Source organism: Drosophila montana, unplaced genomic scaffold, assembly GCF_035044405.1.
Source record: "Drosophila montana isolate Dmon_TW-CO22-7 unplaced genomic scaffold, ASM3504440v1 contig_3848_1, whole genome shotgun sequence".
NCBI lineage: Eukaryota > Metazoa > Arthropoda > Insecta > Diptera > Drosophilidae > Drosophila > Drosophila montana.
The window spans coordinates 2,028,054-2,048,609 of NW_026998720.1; the positions used below are offsets into that span (position 1 = coordinate 2,028,054).

General features: G+C 36.7%; 1 protein-coding gene across 1 annotated transcript; it reads left to right on the top strand.

Annotated features, from left to right (window-relative positions):
• Positions 1 to 8,226: 8,226 nt before the first annotated feature.
• On the top strand, positions 8,227 to 20,410 carry LOC135438647 (very long chain fatty acid elongase 7). Its single transcript, XM_064697025.1, has 6 exons — positions 8,227 to 8,734; positions 11,512 to 11,702; positions 11,777 to 11,857; positions 13,614 to 13,776; positions 13,842 to 13,978; positions 19,375 to 20,410. Exons 1-6 carry the CDS (start codon positions 8,575 to 8,577, stop codon positions 19,675 to 19,677), a joined length of 1,035 nt encoding a protein of 344 aa, XP_064553095.1. The 5' UTR covers positions 8,227 to 8,574; the 3' UTR covers positions 19,678 to 20,410.
• The last annotated feature ends 146 nt before the right edge of the window (positions 20,411 to 20,556 follow it).

Consider the following 20,556-nt stretch of genomic DNA (forward strand, 5'->3'; position numbering starts at 1 on the left):
TAAAAACAAATCTTCATACGCTCAAGGTTGACATTTGGCTGGCCATTGAGTTCCGTTGATTGCGGCTCTATTCAAGGAGACACCTGACCGGGTAAGACAAAAACTAAAACCTGTCGAAAAATTATTATATCATTTTGATAATTTACATATGAATTCTTAAAGCCCAGGGCGCGATTCTTGAGCTCGACACACGAGCCACACGCCGATCGCTATTGCTCGCCAATGTCACTTCCGGGTCAAGTTTGAGGCAAACTCCGTATCAATATGAATTAATGGCCAATATTTTCTGTTACCTAGCTGGGGCTGGGGTCACTTGAAGTTGAAATTTGGTTAACTGTGTCACCGGCAAATTGAACTTGACCCTGCCGGACCAACGGCAGATTTTTATCTTTTTTTCTTTTTATGGCCTGCAAAACTCGTCCAGTTGGGTTTGGACTGGTACCAGCTGCTCTGGGCCAAGATTGCCATTTTTACGATTAGCCGGCTTAGACAGTATGCCTACAGCTGTGAATGATAACAGCCGTTAGTCACTTATCAATAGTTTATCCTTAGGCAAATGGAAGACATCACTCATACGCAGCGTAGCGCGCAGTCTTCCGGCCGCAGCAGCATTCAACCAGATTTGTCGCTTGCTTTTGTTTGCCGTGTCTTTTACAATCTCCGATCATTCGGACACACAAACACACATCGTAATCATATGCAAAAGTTTGTTGATTTGGTTTATTATCGTGCTGCAGATGTTTCCACCTCGCTGACGAGGCGGCTGCCACGAGCTGTGAGTCGAGCGCCGCAAGACACGAACCACTTGCAGAATATGCTAATTTCTTCCGCAACTATTTACATATAAACATCGTAAAAAAAAAACCGTTAACAATTATTATTGATTTTTAATTATTAATTGCGATTCTTTATAAACAAAAAAAAGACGCGCAATTAAATGTACAAATTTCTTTGACTCTTTGTTTTGCCGCATTATTTTTATTCAGTTCCTAATTTGACAGTATCAAGTTCCGAGTTATTACAAATTACTTATTAGTTAATTTCGCCTTACACATTTATTCTGCCCACAGCTTGTCATGGATTCTCATATTTGTCAAAAACTGATCAAATGCAACTCCCAAAGGCGTTTTGCAAATGACACTTTTAATTAATAAGGCATTTATTACATTAATTACCTAAATACAACATTAATATGTTTATTACAAGCCACAAATGACAAGTTGATGAGTATTTTCATATGTAATAAAATGTTTAATGAATCGTTTAATTGTTGCTTGCGCATTTTTCAGATATTTTGCAGCATTGTTAGCGCCATCTACAGCTCGTTGCTTTAAGCTTGGCTTTGAGCTTCTACAGATGTGACCAGATATTTTTTCAAAGTTAAGCTTGGCTTTGATTTTTTCGTTGCTTATGCTAAAGCTTTGAAGCTGTTTTCAACGCCTTAAAGTCTACTAACTATTCTTCGCATGGCCGAACTGTTCCAATAAAGAGATAAAATACTTATTAATTAATCATAGATTTCAATCATCCCTAACTACTTAAGTAGGTGCAAAGTAATCCGATTTTGAAAGTATTAAAATATTTTTATTGGCAAATTAATTAGAAGGGTTCTGGATCTTTACATTTCTGCATATTGGATAATAAATAAATAAAAAATATTTAACATAATGTCAAATGTATCTTTTCTTGTTCTAAAAAATAATATAATATAATATAAAATTTTTGTTTTTGAACTTCAACTTATCACAAATGTGAGAAAAGACAAAAGACTTTTTCAAAACTACACCGATTTTTACTTTTAATAAAATTTTGAGTTGACGCGTAACTGTAGATTGTTTCTTAATTTAAATATATATTTGTACCTTTTGTATATATTTATATCCACGATAGAATGTGTTTAAAAATTTGATTTCAAACATTTTTAAACGTTGATCTCTAACATCAAAATAAGTATAATAATGTGGCTCTGGTTTCTCTCTTTGGCTATGGTTTGATCTTTAGAACAATAAACCGTTTCATATTATCTTCTCTTATGCTAGTTAAATTTGAATGGAGTACAAAACGTGTGCAAAACACGTTATCTCTCAAATATGTAAAATACATGTAAATGTGATTTGAAGCCCTTGCGTATTACCAAGAACACATGAGAATGTGTTTGTAAAAAGTCATTGCACTGCGAAATAGTTCTAGTCTTATCACTAGTCTAGTTTTACGCTGTGTACTGTGGCGCAAATTAAACTTGTTTTAAAGCACGGAAATACCGTCTGAATCTATCAAATTATATGAAGCCGTTTAATAATTTAGCGTCTGGCGTTGTGGATCGATCGAGCTGGCAAATGTAGCCTCAGCGCTTTTGCGGCTAATCGAAATCAGCGAAATACCGTTGATGCTGTGTGCCCTTGCCAGAAACTCGTTTAACGTATTGAAAAAAGATTAGTTAACAGAAATTAAAAAAAATCATTTATTTACTTCCGTTTCCTGATCGCAACCAACTGCGAAAAAGCCGATAAACCTACTTACAGTTAGACGTTTTACATATTGCGCTAAATGTATAGCATTATGCAAACGTTTTGCATTTTACTTGATTAATTTATAGCTTTATGTTTTTTTAATTCTAGTTGGCCAATTTGAGGTGAGCAGTTCGCGATTTAATGAAGAAACGCATGAACCCAACTATGTCAAGTTCAAGCTGAAATTTTGTTTGGCCAAAGACGCAGCGTCTGATGAACTATTCTTGGACTCGCTTGGCCTGGGCTATTATTTTGAGCATATATTAACTCAGAATCAAAAAAAAGAAATAAAAAAACGCTGTTCAAGTTCAAAGTCGGGGGCTAAATGTTGCCAAGAACATTTCCAGTTTGCGGCTTTACTTGTGCTAACTACACGTTAAACGGCGTTTATGATTTTGTCTTCACTTCAACTCCAAAGTCGTAGAGACTTTATATATGTTTGTATACCCTGAACCCCCTGAAAATGGGTATAATGTTTGCACGGGAGTGTATGTAACAGACAGTCGCAAGCAGCCCCATAAGCTTTATATATTCTTGATCAGTTTGAAGAGAATATTCCATCTAGCCATGTACGCCTGACTTAAAACCTAGAGAGTAGCATAACAAAAGCAGAGCAAGTTTGACATAGTTCGAGTTCTTTAGCTCGAAGACTTTGAAAGTAACATACACAAAACATTGCATCTAGATTCTCGTATAGTACACACAGATTGAGTACATTTAACTTTCTGAATCCTCCACCATTTGCACAGTTAGACGCCACATTTGGATGCCGAAAATGTCAAGAATGGACTGTCAAAGTCGAAGCTTTATGTTGAAGACTGCACTTCCTATACTGTGTGGCTGCGAGACGATGGAGTTATGTATAGAAGGAAGCTGTGTTCAGGGTATCTCCCAGTCGGTCACTGCCACTAGATCACTTTTACTTGTTTTTGTTTTCTTGCGCTCGCTTAACACGAGCCATACACACAACTTGTGCGGTTGTTGCTCCGTCATGACGCGATTCATGTACTTTGACTGGCCTCAAAGTGAACGATGATGGGTACATGCATAAATATGACGTTCATTCAGACTCAGTGGCATTTGTAAGCAACGCATATATATATTTGGCCAACTGATTAACAGCCGGGCTTGCCACATGGCCACACGGCACTTTTGGGCAAATTAGTGAGCGTCGGGAGCTAGCCGTCAATGGCCGGCCATCAATGGATCTATGGTTCGGAGATTGTGTATATGTGCTATGGCCTTTCCTAATGTCTCCACAACTACTGATTCTTTGGTCCAAGCCTTTTGCATTGGGTATTGCCCAACTAACTTCTCAGTTTGTGCTATCAATTAGTACCAAAATATTTGTGTGCTTGCCAATATATGAAAACAAACAAGAACAATTAACGTTGAGCGCTAACGACTTTTAGATTCTCTATACAAAACATATACATATTTCAAAATATAGTTTCACATGTAACTATACGTGTTGTATGCTTAACTTTTCTTTCACATATATATATATATATATAATGTTATTAGCCATACTCTTGGTGATATATAATATGATCAGCCTTTGTACTGGCATCTACTTTTAAACAAATCCTTTCTAACTATACCAGGCGAATACATAACTTCCCCAAGGGCCCCACAAGACGCAAAAGCTGTGATATTAAAATTAAGAAAATGTTGTAGCCAACAAAAAGTTTTGTTTATTTACCTTGTTATTTCCAACTATTTGCACTGTTTAATTGAAATCGCAAAAAGTATTATAATTGCTTAAGAAATGGGTATATGACAGCACAAACCAGATTTATTATGATATAATGTGATGTATTAAATAATAGCTTATTCTTAGTGTGCATATATAATTAACAACGAGGATCCGGGTTCAAATTCTAGGCTAGTATCTGGCCAATATAAGCTATTTAAACTGTAGCATATATGGACAATTATATATTAAGTGTAATAATAAAATTAACAATAATGATAATAATAATAATAATAATAATAATATTAATAATAATAATAATAATAATAATAATAATAATAATAATAATAATAATAATAATAATAATAATAATAATAATAATAATAATAATAATAATAATAATAATAATAATAATAATAATAATAATAATAATAATAATAATAATAATAATAATAATAATAATAATAATAATATTAATAATAATAATAACAATAATAATATTAATAATAATAATAATAATAATAATAATAATAATAATAATATTCATAGTAATAGTAATCATAATAATAAAAAATACAATATTTATTATAATAATAATAATAAAAATAATAAATAATATTACAAAAAAAAAGTATTAATAATAATAATAATAATGATGTAAGCAATAACAATTATAAAACTATTAATACTTATCACAGAATTAAAATTAATTTTAATATGTAGGATTAAAAGAGATTATGAAGCATCGCACTTTACTGTCTGATAGCTATCAAAACAATATTATTCGAACTGCAACAAAGCACAGAAAAGGCTATAATTTTTTGAGCCGATAAAAGCTTTCAAGGTCACAATAAAACGGCTAAGCAGCGGACTCTTTTGGCTAATACGAACAAGAAGATAAATTTACATTTATCGTCGCAAAAGCCAAACGAAAATCAAATTGAAAAACCTAACTGTTTCCATGACGCTGGCAATAAAGTCGTGTAACATTGTTAACTAATTGGATCTAGTTGTTTAATTGCAAATCATTGAATAATAGCATATACATATATATATCTGATGATTTGGTTAATAGCTGCTTATTAAATTGACAGTCAACAGCCAGAGGGCCTTTCGAAAAGTTTCCGTTTATCAATGAACTAAGCAACAGGGGTTAGCGGTCAAGTTGGATAGCCCACGCCTCCGGCACGTTGTGCTAATTTAGTTAGAAATTTATTGATTTCATGTGTGGTTGCTAATTAAAATTATTGCATTTATTACCTTAGTTTTAATTGCTGTTGAGCAACATGTTTTTGTTATATTTTTTTTTCTTTAGTCTGCTTCAATTCAGCAAATTATTTGCCGGCTAATGACGCTGCACTTTCGGAGCATGACTTTTAAAAAGACTCTTAACATTATATAGGGTATATATATATATATATTTGTATTTTGGCTAGATGTGAAATTGAAATGTTTCAAACAGCTTGCAGCGCTGACAAACTGCATCACCTTGGCTATTAATCAAAGACGCGCATCTGAGCAAAAAATTAATCTATGCATAAACATTTTAGTACACAAATTATTATTAGTTATGAGTCAAAAGCGTTTTGCCATGGGCTAACTGGAGCTATGAGACGGCGGTAGCTAGATTGTTTCACCGCGTATATTTATCATCGATGTTGGTCAGCTGTTTTTTTGTCGGCTTTGCAGCGACTTCCGACAGCCGGCATCTAGCCAAGACCTAGACCTAGACCGTGAAAGCAAAATAAAAAAAAGACACACGCACACACACACACACACACCGGCTACAAATCCGGCTCATGCCAAGCTGCGCAGAATTGATCAAGCCTTAGACTAAATCGTGCTCATTATGATAACCGTTAGCAACAGCGTCGACTGCAATGTCATCCTGCTGCCATTGAGGCACAGTTCGCTGTGGCTTTGCCAACATGGCCAAAATAATCAAGTGACAGAGGGTCAAGCGCACTTTAAAGAACCATTTTGGACAATGTTAATTTGTCAAATGAGAATCATTTTGGAATTGTCTTAACAGAGCAGCCAGTCAATTGTTGTTGCACGCGCACATTTCAATGGCATAATTAAGATTTTATTTCGTTTACACAAAATGACAACCGATTGCGACCTCGTCCATGCACGTCCGCGCCCTGCCACGCAGCCACACATACCGCCATACATTTTATTATAGATGAAGGGTCTTACGTTCTTGGTCACACGTCACATTTGGTCTCAGAGTCCAACCCGAAAAGTTTATAGATCTTAACACATGTTGATCGATAACGAGACGCTTCTGGATGCCACTTTTATTTGTTGATCACATATTCAAATGATTTACGCCAAGGGTGTGCATAAAAAACTGGCTTGGAAACATCGAAAGTCTAAATATATATGAATGGGCAACCAGAATTTAAAATTAGAATTGAGCTAACAACAGCAACAGCCGGCGAATGGCTTATATTATACCAAATTCTTGTTTTGGTTTCACTAATTTTTTTTTGTTCTTAACAGTCTGGCTTAAGAGTCGATTATTTTGGCATGGTTGGCATTAGACTTAACTGAAGGCAGGCATATTTTGAAAACCATTAAACAAACGTATTTGAAAGTTTCTGACTTTTGTTGCTTAATATTTATGCTCATATTTCGCACTGTCATATGCAAATAATTATTGCACCAATTATCAAATTTAATGTTAAGCACAAAAACCTTTTTATTTATTATTTTAATACCCATATATATACCATAGAGTATATATAGTCACATAAGCCAAAAAGCAGACTTCTGTCCCATAGAACCTGAACTTATGTGAACCTGTTTTAAATCTGAATACTTTTTGAATTTCGGGAAGCCTTAAAATCACTTAAATGGGTTATAAAAAGCATAAACTTCTGAAAATGTATATTAGCTAGCAGCGCAAAACCCATTAGGAATGTTGCACTTAAAACCCAAGACATTTTATGCACAGTCTTAGAATAGCTAATAAGTAATTAATTAGATTGTTTTATGAGTAAATGAAACAAACTACACAACTATTGCCTGGACATATGCATATGCATATGCGCAGCCCAGCATAGAGATGAAAGATAATAAATATGCATTTAACCAGTTTGTGAGTGACAATAATTAATGTTTTTTAGTGCAAAACTCAACTCAGGCAAAGTAACAAGTTTGACTTAAATGTAATTAAGCCAAACGTATTTGACCTGTTTTCCTTTTTATTCTTAATAAGTATTATTTTAGAATTGCGAATGTTTTACTTAAGTACGAGCTTTAATTTTTTTGTCATTACGGTAAAGTGAAACAATCTTTATATTATTATTAATATAAATATTGTCAATATATTTATTACATTTTGGATTTACCTATTAAATTGTCTAATAAATACATATTGACTATATATAAATATTGAGAAAAAAATGTAAATAAATTTGTATTCAACAGTTTAAATTTACATACTGTATTCAAGCTAAGGTTTTTGCGTTTTAAAGTTTTGCATTGATCCAAACTAGTTTATTAAGACCATCCCCCGTTTTGCAGTGCATTGACCCATAAAAATTGCAATCTGGCTCGCCCGCAGCATGATCACAACAACAACAACAACAACAACAACAACTGCAAAGTTGAATGCCATTCGGAACTTGCTAAATCAGCTAACACCAAAGCGTGCGCTCAGTGGGCCAATCCAAGCTGTACATACAAACACACACATAGTCTCAAAATAAGCAGCGCTTAGAGCCGCAAACATACACACACGCAAACTAACACACACACACAAGCGTCGAATTTAACGAAACTTCCGCCGTTCTGTGTGGATGTTAATAACATTCGTCAAGTTTTTGAGCTTAGGCCAGGCGAGCGAGTCTACGAATGTGTTTATTATTGAGTGTGTGTGTGTGTGTGTGTAGACTGGGGTACATACCCGTGCCTACTTGCACAGCGCTGCCTGCGTTGGCGTCGCTGCCGGCGCTGCTGCTAAAAACTTACTTTATCTTGTGATTGCTGAGAAGTTTTAGATTCAGTTGAGCATAAACATTTCTACGGTGCGGTGGTTCGAATTGGTGGCTAACTGAAATCAGCAAATGCTAAGCAGCGCGTGCTAATAACGAGACTTACAAATCAAATCAGATTCTATCATAAAACAATTAGAAGTGTTGTGAATTTGTGCCCGTTTGGCCAAAACTAAACGAAATCTTCAAAACTAACTAACGTGCAGCATGTCGTTTGCTCTTACCAGCTGACATTGACTAAGAGGCCTGTAAAGCGAGCAACATTCAAATAGGATACAGGATATATACACATATAAATATACATATATATATATATAAATATATATAGGAATAACTTATCGTATATAGAGCTTATATACAGTCAAACAAAATGGCTATGCAATACCACAACTACAACAGCAGCACACGCTACGAGATGGTCGTTGAGATAGCCAACATTGCATTAGATGAGTTTAAAACACATCATCTGACCCGCAACTACACGGGTCTGGTGCAGCGCTACTACCAGCTCGTCGAGGAGGATTACGGCGGTAGGTGTAAAATGCTAAATGCTAACATGCTAAAATGCAAATTGCAGTTAGTAGCGCCCCTTAGCCATATCAAATGTGGGCTAATAATGAAACAAAATAAAAAACAACAACAACAAAAAACCCCTTTAAAAGCTCAGCACATGCACAACTGGGTACGTCTGATGTCATTGCCAGGCCATCAAAGTGTTTGTTGAACACTCCGGGAAGTGGAAATCTTTAATGTTAGCCCATCTGGTGCACTGTCTCAATTGGCAGCTTACGCTGTAAGATCACAGCTAAGCGAAGACTTTAAAAAGCCATACAACACGATGAATTGCCAAATTTTATATGATTTTTTTTTTTTTGCTTTTTTGCGTACAAGCAAATCGTAACAACACCAAAATTGGCAAGCCACAAATCTACAACTACACCAACAACACGAAGCGACAATAACAAACTTCAAAAAAACCTAAAAGAAGCCAAAAATACAAAAAAAACTTCTAGGACAATAAAAAAAGGTTTCTTTTGTGTATTTAATGGCGACCTTGGCAATGCCAATTGTATTTTTGACAATTATTAACGTAATTAAAATGTATTTACATAGTTGAACTTAAGCATTTTTTATGACGCGACCGTCGTCATTTTTTGTGTGCAGCTGAGCATGTACAGTACATACAATATGTATGTACATACGCATCCGTACAACAATTATAACAATAACATTTGCTGAAGATGATGCATATGCCATATGTGCTTACAATACGATCTATTTAGTCGTATACCATTTTTTTTGAATTTTTGGTTGGTTTTTCGTTTTCTTTTTAAAACGTGTTTAAGTATGCACCACACACAGGCAGGCACACACACACAAACACACACACACACACACACAAACACACACACACACACACACACACACCATCGCACACCGCGCATATTGACATTCTTGACTGCCGCGCGCGGGTGAAAAGGTCAATGGAAGGCAGCAGCAATTAAAAGCAGAGCCGACAACGTAAGCCATGCCAAACGACATAATATACATATAAGCAATAAATGCGAATGCCAAATGCTCGAAAGGTCCGCAATAAACAGAAAATTAAGGAAAAGAAAATTATAAAAAACAAAAGACTTAGAACACAAACTTGACAGGGACGACAATACGAAACTCGTTGGCAATAGCTAAGATGGCGAAAAACGAGCTAAGGACACGAGCAGAAGATTAATATGTATATATATAATTATATACAGATAGAGATAGATATAGATACAAATGTAAATGGTGATATAGGTATTCAAATTCGAAGATACATATACAAAAAGAAATTTAATATTTATAAATATGTGTATATAGTTGCAGATATTGATCTTGACATAGATATATATATATATAAAGTTATGTACATACACAGATATAGAGATTTATAATTTAATATAAAGATATAAAGATTTGAATAGAGATATAGCTAAGGTTTAGCTACAGATATAAATATAGATCGAGAAATGGAAGGAGATGTAGATAAATAGATATAGATATCGATAGTAAATATATATATATTGACATAGATATTGATATTTTAATGAAGATATAGATCTACTTAGAACTGATTAGGATTTGGACTTTAATGATATAGAAATGAATAGAGCCATATATATATACAGACACATGTGTGTCTTTGATTAAGATATAGACCTACTCAGAAGTGATTTGGATATAGTTATACTCAGAATATAAAGGCACAAACTTATTAATAAATCAGAAATCCAAACAACGTATATAACTTATAATAAGTTTATAATGTGTATTCAAAATGGTTTTTAGAGCTCAATAATAGATTGAATAACATTAACAGAACAAATAACTCTTCTAAAATTCAAGAAATGCAAATTTTTTGACAAACACAAATTAAATATTTAGTTTTTTTCGAGCTCCACATTATGTTAATTAAGGTGTCCAGCTCGTTAAAACTTAAAACTATGCAAATTTGTAGACAAAAAGGTTGCTAATTAATTTGAAGAGCAAGCATTGCAATAAAAAAAAAACAGTGCAAGCTTTTCGCAGTTCAAGAACTGTCAACTCAAATTGTTGAGAACAAGTTAAAAACCTATGAATTCCATCTATAATTACACAAGTCCATGTGCAGCTAATTTCTGTGGAAAATTTGTAAACAAGAGATTTGTGATTGGCTTGAGGTATTTATTCCGGAAAATATTTATGACGGAAAATTGATGGAAATATCAATAACAGATTTGTAAATGGGGTTCACTCAAGATTCATTATTCATAACAATCTATGACGACATTGCCGCCAAGTCGTATTAACTAAGCCAATTTAAAGTCCAGTACGGTTCGATTAAAGTGTTACCTGCAAATCCGGTTTAAACTAATGTACTTCTTGTTGCTGTTGTTGCGGTTGTATTCAAATAAAACCCTCAGTGTAAACAAGATAATTGTCCACTTGAGCCGCTCGCATTACACCCCAAGCCGTAGTGAATAGTCAATAGAAACAAACAAACAAACCGAACCGGCATATTGTTTAGGTTTTATTGTAGCTGGCCACGATTTCATTCATTCGTGCAAATTGGCTACTGGCTTTAAGATTAATTCTACAGATTAATAAACGTTAAGTGCAAATAATTAAATGCCATTGACTCGACAATAACACACGGAATACGTCAGCATTTGCATAAGTCGAAAGAGAGAGAGAGAGAGAGCAATAGAGCGAGAGAGAGAGAGAGAGAGCTGATTAATTTTATAATTAATATGTAATATATATAAATCATTTTATTCTGACTTGACAGATCCACGCGCTGTACGCTTTCCCCTTATGGAGCATCCGCTCTTCACATTCGGCCTGGTCGCCCTTTACTTATCCTGGGTGCTGGTGTTGGGTCCTTTCTTTATGCGAGACCGCAAACCCTTCCAGCTGCGCCGCACACTCGTCGTATACAATGCCTTCCAGGTGCTGCTCAGCGGCTACATGTTCTATGAGGTAAGCTCTTGATTGCACTAGGAAGTTGCTTTTGCTTTTAACAGCTTAATTAACGGGTTTCTTTCATTCTACAGCATTTAATGGCAGGCTGGCTGAACTACTACAATCTGAAGTGCCAACCGGTTGACTATTCGGATGGACCCATGTCTAAGCGGGTAGGTTTCAAGAGACTGCATAAACGCGAAATATTCGATTTTTATTAGCAGACGCGACCAATTCTGTGCAAGCTATAAACATTAATAGTTGTGCTCGGTTTTATTAGTTTAACATTTGATACCCCGAACCCATTAAAAAAGTGTAAAACAGGCAGAAGAATAGATATCTTTGATCCCATAAAATATATATCTTCTTGAGCAGAACGTCTGTTCAGGTTCCTCTGTCTACGCGTCGATCTCAGACACAACAAAAGCGAAAGGCTGTTACTTGTAATCAAAATTGTCCTATGCCATACGTAAATCTTGTAAATCTCTTTCCATTTTCATAACATATTGTTCTAAGCATATCACCTCCAAAGTATTTTAGCTAGAGCTCGCTTCACAAAATTTGGTATTCAGTTTCTTATGTAGAATACACACATGTAAAATATCTCACTTTTTGGATAGCTTTGCCCTCACAAATGGGTAAAAGTAGAGCCTTGCGCTTTGTTGGTTGGCATATTTAAGCCCGTACAGATCGGAGTATGAACACCGAAGTTAAACAAGACTGCATTTCCTTTAAATCGCGTGTATCTGAAATAAGAAGGAGCACAATGGCTAAACAAAGGGAGCAAAGTGTATTTATTTTGTCGACTGTTTATAGAAGTAGCCCAAAGTACTTGCAACGTTCACTTGACTCTGGTTGCAGGGTATCTGCTGGTCGTGCACTCCCGACAAGAGCACTTTTACTTGTTATATCTTCGCTGGCTGCGCAACAGTTCGTTGCCTCTGGATGAATCATTGACCACGTTCGTTTTCAAGTTCAGGCACAGACAGTACAAAAAGCTATTTTTCGCCAGTCATTTGGTCAGTTTTTTTTTTTTCATATTTTTGTTGCCAACATTAGCTTAATTATGGCTTCTGGCGCTGCCACAAAGCAGCTGCCAAAGTCGAGTAGGGCCCAATTGAATGTGAGTTTTGGTTCTTGCTAATCAAAGCGCAATTTGTTACGCCTGTCGATCTTATTGTTTGCACACAAAGCTCTCAAGCTATTCAATTTGTGTGGCGTAAAGGCATTTAAATAAATAATTGGTTAATAAGCGTTTTCAGATTAAATGCATAATTTGGCACCAATTTTGTAAGACATAAAACCTAAATGGCGAAGTTAAACTGTACTAAAAAGTGCAGCAACCCAAACAAAAAAATAGGAAAAAGAAAAAAAAGCACTTAAATTTACATAGCTGTTGGAAACCAAGGTTGTGCATTTTTATGGTGTTTAGCAGTCGAAGTAAACCACATTTGTCAAATATATAATCAAACACTTTAGGCCCAGTTTTGGCTCTTGTCTGAGCCGCAAATCAATGAGCTGCGAAACTCATAAAATTCGATGTTGGCCATAAACCAGACGCATATTAACACAAACCAAAGAGCCGCTACTCGAAGAGCATAATCCTCCACACTCTGATAAATTTGACATCCGCCAGGGAAAAATAATGACAAAGAAAACAGTCCATAAACTGAAGGTTAAATGCTGGATGCCACAAATTTTCAGCTGCGGCGTTTGTGACACCTATCGTAAAGCTTGTTTACATTGCGCATACGCCGCGTGGCCCGCACAAAATGTGACAACGCGGCGAAATGCTTGAAATGGAAATTGTTTGCCAATGTCATCAACAAGTTTGGCCACGCTTCAAGAATCGCTGACCTTGTCGCCAGCTAAAGCCCAGCTCTCAACCTCTCTCACTCTCTCTCTCTCTCTCTCTCTCTTTCTTTATAGATGCTGAATCTGTGCTACATATATTATCTATCCAAGCTGACCGAGTTCGCCGACACCGTGTTCTTTGTGCTGCGCAAGAAATCATCGCAAATCACCTGGCTGCATGTCTATCATCATTCGGTGACGCCACTGGAGACCTGGGTGCTGGTCAAGTTCCTCGCAGGTGCGTTGCGATAAAATAAATAAATTCCATACATTCTTGACTTAGTTACAATTTGATTAACATAGGCGGCAATGCGACATTCCCCAATCTGCTGAACAACTTTGTGCATGTGTGCATGTACTTCTACTACATGATGTCCGCCATGGGACCGGAGTATGCCAAATTTTTGTGGTGGAAGAAATACATGACGGAGCTGCAGATCGTAAGTGTCGCCTAGTCATCATTATCAGAATAAAATCTGTTCCAGCATATAGCTGGCAGGCCGCCACGCGAATGTATTTAGAAACTTGTTTAGAATATATATAATATATATATATATATATATATATTGCTAACTAAGGCTCCGGCAGAGCCCAATGGCAAACCTGTTAGACCTGACCGCCGTCACATAAAATGGTATTAAACGTGCTGGATATACCTATTGCCAAAAAACCGCAAAAAAAAAAAAAGAAAAAAAAACATGTTACTTAATGCTTCTAACTGTGTCTTGCAACTGGCCAGGCCGAGTCACACTCAGCTGCAAGTGGAAGTGGCTTGTGTTTAACACACACACACACACACACACACACAGGCAGACAGCCAGACAGCCAGCGACTCAGACAACGCTTCAGCCAAAGGCCAAGTTGGCAGATTTTCAGTTTGTCTTTTGTTTTTTTGTTTTTTTTTGCGGCTTACATAATTTGTGTCCGTTATGGACATCGGCTTTAAGCACTTGGGGTTCATTGCGCCGCGTGTCACTTTCTTAGCTGGGCTCAGAAAACGCCCCACGAAGTGTGTTCTACGACCTGTTTATTGGACACGACAGCTAGTTAATGTTTTAATGTAATAACTAACCAAAATATCTAACTGTGCTGACCAGTCAAGTGAGTTTTTGTTTTCGTTGTTGTTGTTGTTGTTGTTGTTGCTGTTAATTTAAAGCTCGATTTTACTTTCAGCTTTAGTTTTAGATTTCAGTTGGCTGCTTGTCTTTCCGTTTTCTCAGTGGCGATGGCATTTGCGCCACTCCACTGATTTTCCATGCAGTCTTCCAATGTGTGTGTGTCTGTATGTGTGTGTAAGACCGATACACACACACACACAACACACGCACACATACGGCATGGTATTCGTCGGTAAATACGTTTTCATTGCAGTATTTCAATGTTGCGAAATTCTTGAAACGCATAAAAAAAAACTTGCCGAGTTTAGTTAGTTCTGCTACTGTTGTTATTTGTAAGTTGTTGTTATTATTGTCGCTGGCCTGTTTCTAAGTATTCTCTGTGTGTGTGTGTGTGTCTTGCCTTGGGCCTCACTGGGCTACACAGTTGAGTTGTCAAACGTTCGGTCACTTTTAAAGATGGGCTCGTCTCCGATCTTGAGAACACGACACGTCACAAGCACGCAACACAATTCGGAAATATGCCTGCAAAATTCATGATCACACGCTCTAGAGTTTTTAATCGCATATATAAATAGAAAAAAAACAGATGCATATAGTTTCTGTTCTATTTACATTATCCTTAATAACATGTTTGGTTTTTGCTTTAAATCTTTTCCAAAATAATTCCATTATATTTTTTTCTTTAATAATTATTTTTGATTTGATGCAACAAAAATATTATAAAAAATTGTATTTCTTTTTTTAAATCTATTCAAATTATTTTTTAATAATTTCTGATTTTATCATGCACAAAACTTTTATTTAATATAATTTTAGTTAGCTTGATTTTTAAACAATATTTGTAAATATTTTTGAAATTTGTTGTGCTCACGTGCTCAACACGTGTCACGCACGAAGTTAGTCTTCTTCTTGATACAAGCCGTTCGTTGACTCGTGTCACGCTCCCAACTCTAACATACATGCATGCAAAATGAACATTAGACAAGCGTCTATATATGCTCGTCTAGATAGATGTACGCCTCATGTTTAAACTTCACTTGATTCTTTGAGCGCAGTTGACATTTTTTTTTTTAATGACACGGCAATCAAATGCAAAATACATAAGCAGATAAACATGGGCGCATCAGGCGCATAATTTAGCTGCCGCAGTTTGCAGTTGTTGCAGCAGCAGCAGCAGCAGCTCTTCTTGTTGTTGTTAACCACACAAGCAAGCGCAACAATATAAACAATATTATGAATAGCACAAACACACACACAGTCTAATTTGGCAAGAAACGAACAAGTTTAAGTTCCAATTAGCCAACGCTGGTCACTGCCGCTGCCGCTGCCGCTGCGGCTGCGGCTGCGGCTGCTGTTGCCCGCTTTTGTTGCAACATCCTTGCATTTTGGTTGCTGCGCCAATTCCACAAGTTGCCACATTTTCGCGCGCTCCGATCCGACCAGTTTCGATTACATTATCTTCGGCTTGGCATTCGCCATTTGCTGGTTTTGCCGTTGTTCCGTTTTGCGGCAATGAATGTGCCTCGTGCTCGCTCGCCGCGTTCACTTTTATGCGCCGCCGCAGCGAACTTGCCACACCGTGTGAGTGTCTATGTCGACGACAGCCAGCGCCAGTGGGCCATAGCCACAGCCACTCCATCTACGTGTGTGTTTGTGTCTGTGTGTGTGTGTGTGAGTTTGTGTATCTGTGTGGTCTTATGGGTAAAAGTCGACCGGCAAATTGCCGCTTTCGGTTTCCAGGCGCCTGTTGCCCGTTTGCTAATCCCAACACTCGTTCACATTGCAAGTGCAACTGCATATTTTCCAACTGCCGGCAACGTCTACCACTGCCCCACACGAGACCGCACGATTGTGCAACCAATTGTGCAGATGGCGCCGACGCCGGCGTCGCAGTTGCCACAGTGGTATTTACATCTGCATCTGTTAAACAATTGTTTTCATACTTAAATTCATTTCTTAATCAATATACAAAATTGCATTTTGCAACAATTCTTACACGTTGCACAAAAGCAAATCAGATCAGTTCCATAATCATAGCCTGGATATATCATTAATAAAACACACCTCTGTAAATGATGCAAGAAATTCGCATAAAACACATCCATTAAAAGTGGCTAAGAAAGGGTATAATTTGCATAACACACAACCATTAAAAATGGCTAGCACAGGGTATACTGCAGTTGTGCAAGTGCATATAACAGGCACAAAGTAGCTTAGCTGACCCCATAAGGTGCATATTTTTTTAATCAGCATTTACAGCCGCGCCTGTCCTTTGACTTTTAAATTCCATTTTTGGATGCACACGCCGCTTCTACTCGCCTGATCCGTGGTATCTGCTAGTCGGGCTAGCCATCTCTGCAGATTCCTCCAAATATGGCATGTCAAAGTACTTGACTTTTTTGATAGGCGTCAATGACCCTGAATTCACACTCTAACTCAAAAAAGAATTTCTTTAGGGAACTTATCAAGAAGGTTACTGGTTCAAATCTAGCAGCTCGGAAGATAACCTATAAATATATCCTATATTTATATTCATATTCATAGTAATAATAATAATATTAATTAATAATACAATTAATGTTATTATTATTAGTTTTATGATTATAGGGTATATTATATGCTAAAACAAAATTCATCGACTATGTGACACACTTTGTCCTTAACTGCAAATTATGTTGAGCAATTGCAACTAAAATTAGGCTTATAACATTTGTACAATTATGTTAAGCTCAGAGCTAATGTCAAAATTGGAAATTGAACAAATGAAAACTTGAAAACTGTAGAAAATACTAAACAGCTATAGGGAAACTTTGTGGCTTTAGAAACCGATATCAGACCGACAATATTGAAGGCGTTTCCATTGTTTTTTTAATAGCTGCTTCCGATTTCACAGAGGCCATCAGTTGGCTCCAATATGTTTGACTTCTTAACTCTTTGCGCACAAAAGCAGCCACTCAAATCCACCGTGCACTCAGATGCACTTGTACAAACAGACACACACACACTCACACAAACATACACGCACACACATGGAGCTGCAATTGCGTGTGTAATGGAGCGTTTAAGCGTTGACGTTTGCTTTCAACGTTCAAATGCGACCAATACTGCATTTGGCCAAAAACGAGTGGCTTTTTGGCCAACCAACTCTTGGTCCACTGTGTGTGTGTGTGTGCGTGTGTGTGGCTGCTCGTGTGGATCGTGTTGTTGGCTCAGTGACTTTGCAGTGTTTGGCACCGCTGTGTTAATGGAAACTTGCAGCGCTTGGTTGACCAACATTGGTTGCTCGTTGTTTGTAGGTCACAAAAAAGCGCAAGTTGCCAACTAGCTGAAAACAAGACAGCAACAAAAACAAAAACAAAACCAAAATAAATACATAATAATAATAATAGAGAAAAAATCAAAAACAAATAACCGGGCGTTCGCAATGTGGGCGTGGGCAGCCGCATTAGATGAGGTGATGCCCGGCCATTAGCAAATTGAAATATGAAATATACATAAATTGCCAGCCATTAATATCCATAACAATATCCATAATCGCAATCTGAATTATGGCTTGCATAACGCGAACACTTATGGGGTGTCGCCAAAAAGGTCAATGAGAGCAGCAATCAAAAGACTTAGACAACGAACTTGTTAACCGCAGACAGACAGAGAAGCGTGCAAACCAGTCAAAGTCAGCGCCAGACAAACAGGCAGCAATACACTGGGCTCTATATACTAGAAGTAATGCCTATATGACATTACAGTTATTATGGCAAATTGCAGTCTGTGTGCTTATAATGCACATACTTGTACACTTAGAGAAAAAACAAACATTCTAAATTCTAGTGTTATCGTAACACACAGTAAATGTAAAACCTTCTCAACTCTCCACTCTCCACTCTACTGCTCTCCCACACGCATTCTACTCCTGTTGCTAGCTGTAGACTTGCAAATTTAGTGTTGGTAAATACACTCCTTTCGTGATTTCTGCTGGATAATATTTTGGTATATTTTTGGCATTCTCTCCCAAAAAGTACCAAGTGAACAGTATAAAGAAGAATGGCATCATAAGGTTGTGTAAAATTCCCACAACTTACAAATGTAAGGACACACAAATAAAAGAAAATTAAGAATATACCAAACTATTAAAAGATCGTTCCCTCCGGCACCTGCAGATAACCAAATAAAGTCTACATGATGCAGATTTTCCCTATATTCGTTTATGTCTTGTATATAGAAATTTGGAGCTTAACAAAAGTTCTGATAGCTAACCCAAATTTGGACAACATTTGTAACTAATGTGTTCTTGAAACTCTTGACTTTTCTCTAAGTGTATGTTGGCCTGGCAACAAGCAAACAACAGAAGCTGCGCTTGTAAACGCTTTTTGATTACCTTGCCACGCTCAAGGGTGATTACGGCCCATGAGCGCGTAATTTGCCATTTGATTTGCGGGCAATTAAAATTTTCTTCGCCTGGCCACACTTCAGGGCTTACATTTGTTTTCTTTCTAGTTGAACGTTTTTTTTTTTGTTTCCTTCAGTTGTCAGTTCCGCTGCGAACCACGCCCCCAGCTTAACTTAATGCCAGCCCCAGAAAATATTCCCAGTATTGAAAACAAGACAATTCCTGAACAATTCACACGCTGTGCTGCACGAAATTCACATCCTAGTCATATATTTAATAATATTATTAATCATTTACAATTGTTCCTTAAAAAATTGCTCTCTCTTTACAGGCGCAGTTTGTGCTTTGCATTGTGCACACCACGCGGGCGCTCTTCAGCAATCAGTGCCAGTTCTCCAAGTTTATATCGGCGCTTCTGCTGCTGAATGCATCCATATTCTTCTGCCTCTTCATGAACTTCTATATGCAGAGCTACCGGAAGTCCAAGGCTCAGCAGCAGCAGCAGCAGTTGGCGGCGACGCCAGCGTTAAGCTCAAAGGCCGACGGCAACAACAACAACAACAACAGCGCACTACAACAGGATAAGCAGCAGCAACAGGAGCAGATCCTGGCGCACAAATTGAAGGCCCACTAGGCGCAATAGACAGATAAAAAACAGAGAATGAAAAAATGCTTCCAAGCGCTGCTCGCTTGCTAAAATCTGTAAAATACGATAGAAATTGGTGTTGGTTCACAAGGCGGGCAGCTCACAAATTTGGAAGTCGTTTTTGGTACAAAGGTTTTACTTTAATTATAATGGGGAGCCATAAATGTGTTTAGCTAGAACTGCAAAAAAAAATGCCCAAAAAACAACAAAAAAAAACGCTTAGCCCGCATAGATTTTCTTTTTTCTGCCAGGGGTTATGCAATATAGTATAGATAGAAAGATAAATGTATGTCTGGGTTCAATTTTGTTGCAGCTACTCACCATATAGATAACTTTGCTAGATTGCTTGTCAATGTATCTTAGATAACTATAGTAAAACTGGGCCAATTTTTACGATCTTAAGCATAAGTTTAAGTCATTTAATTTTAGAACCTCGAAAATGCGCGCCGTATACAAATATATACATAAATATATATATATATATACAAATAAATTTATATATATATTTATATGTATATTTAATTTTGCCCAGTTTGGCAAACGTAACTCTTAAGTGTTAACTGTAATGTGTAATATGTGAGTTTTGTAAATAGATTTTGTAAATGTTAAATGTTAAATATTTGTAGCCGCTAAGCATAGCCTAAGCCAACTAGTCTTAGTTACAAAATGCGAACGAACAAACAGAGCAATAATAAAAGTTAAGACAAATATAAAAGAATAACACACCGCCAACACATTCATTTGCTTGCCTTTCCCGTTTAAATGGGCAAAGACTGAGACGCTTACAACAACAAAAACAGAAAAACAAATCGTGTTACATGATCAAGTTGAATATTTGAAGTTTTCTCAATAATTCTATTTATTTAT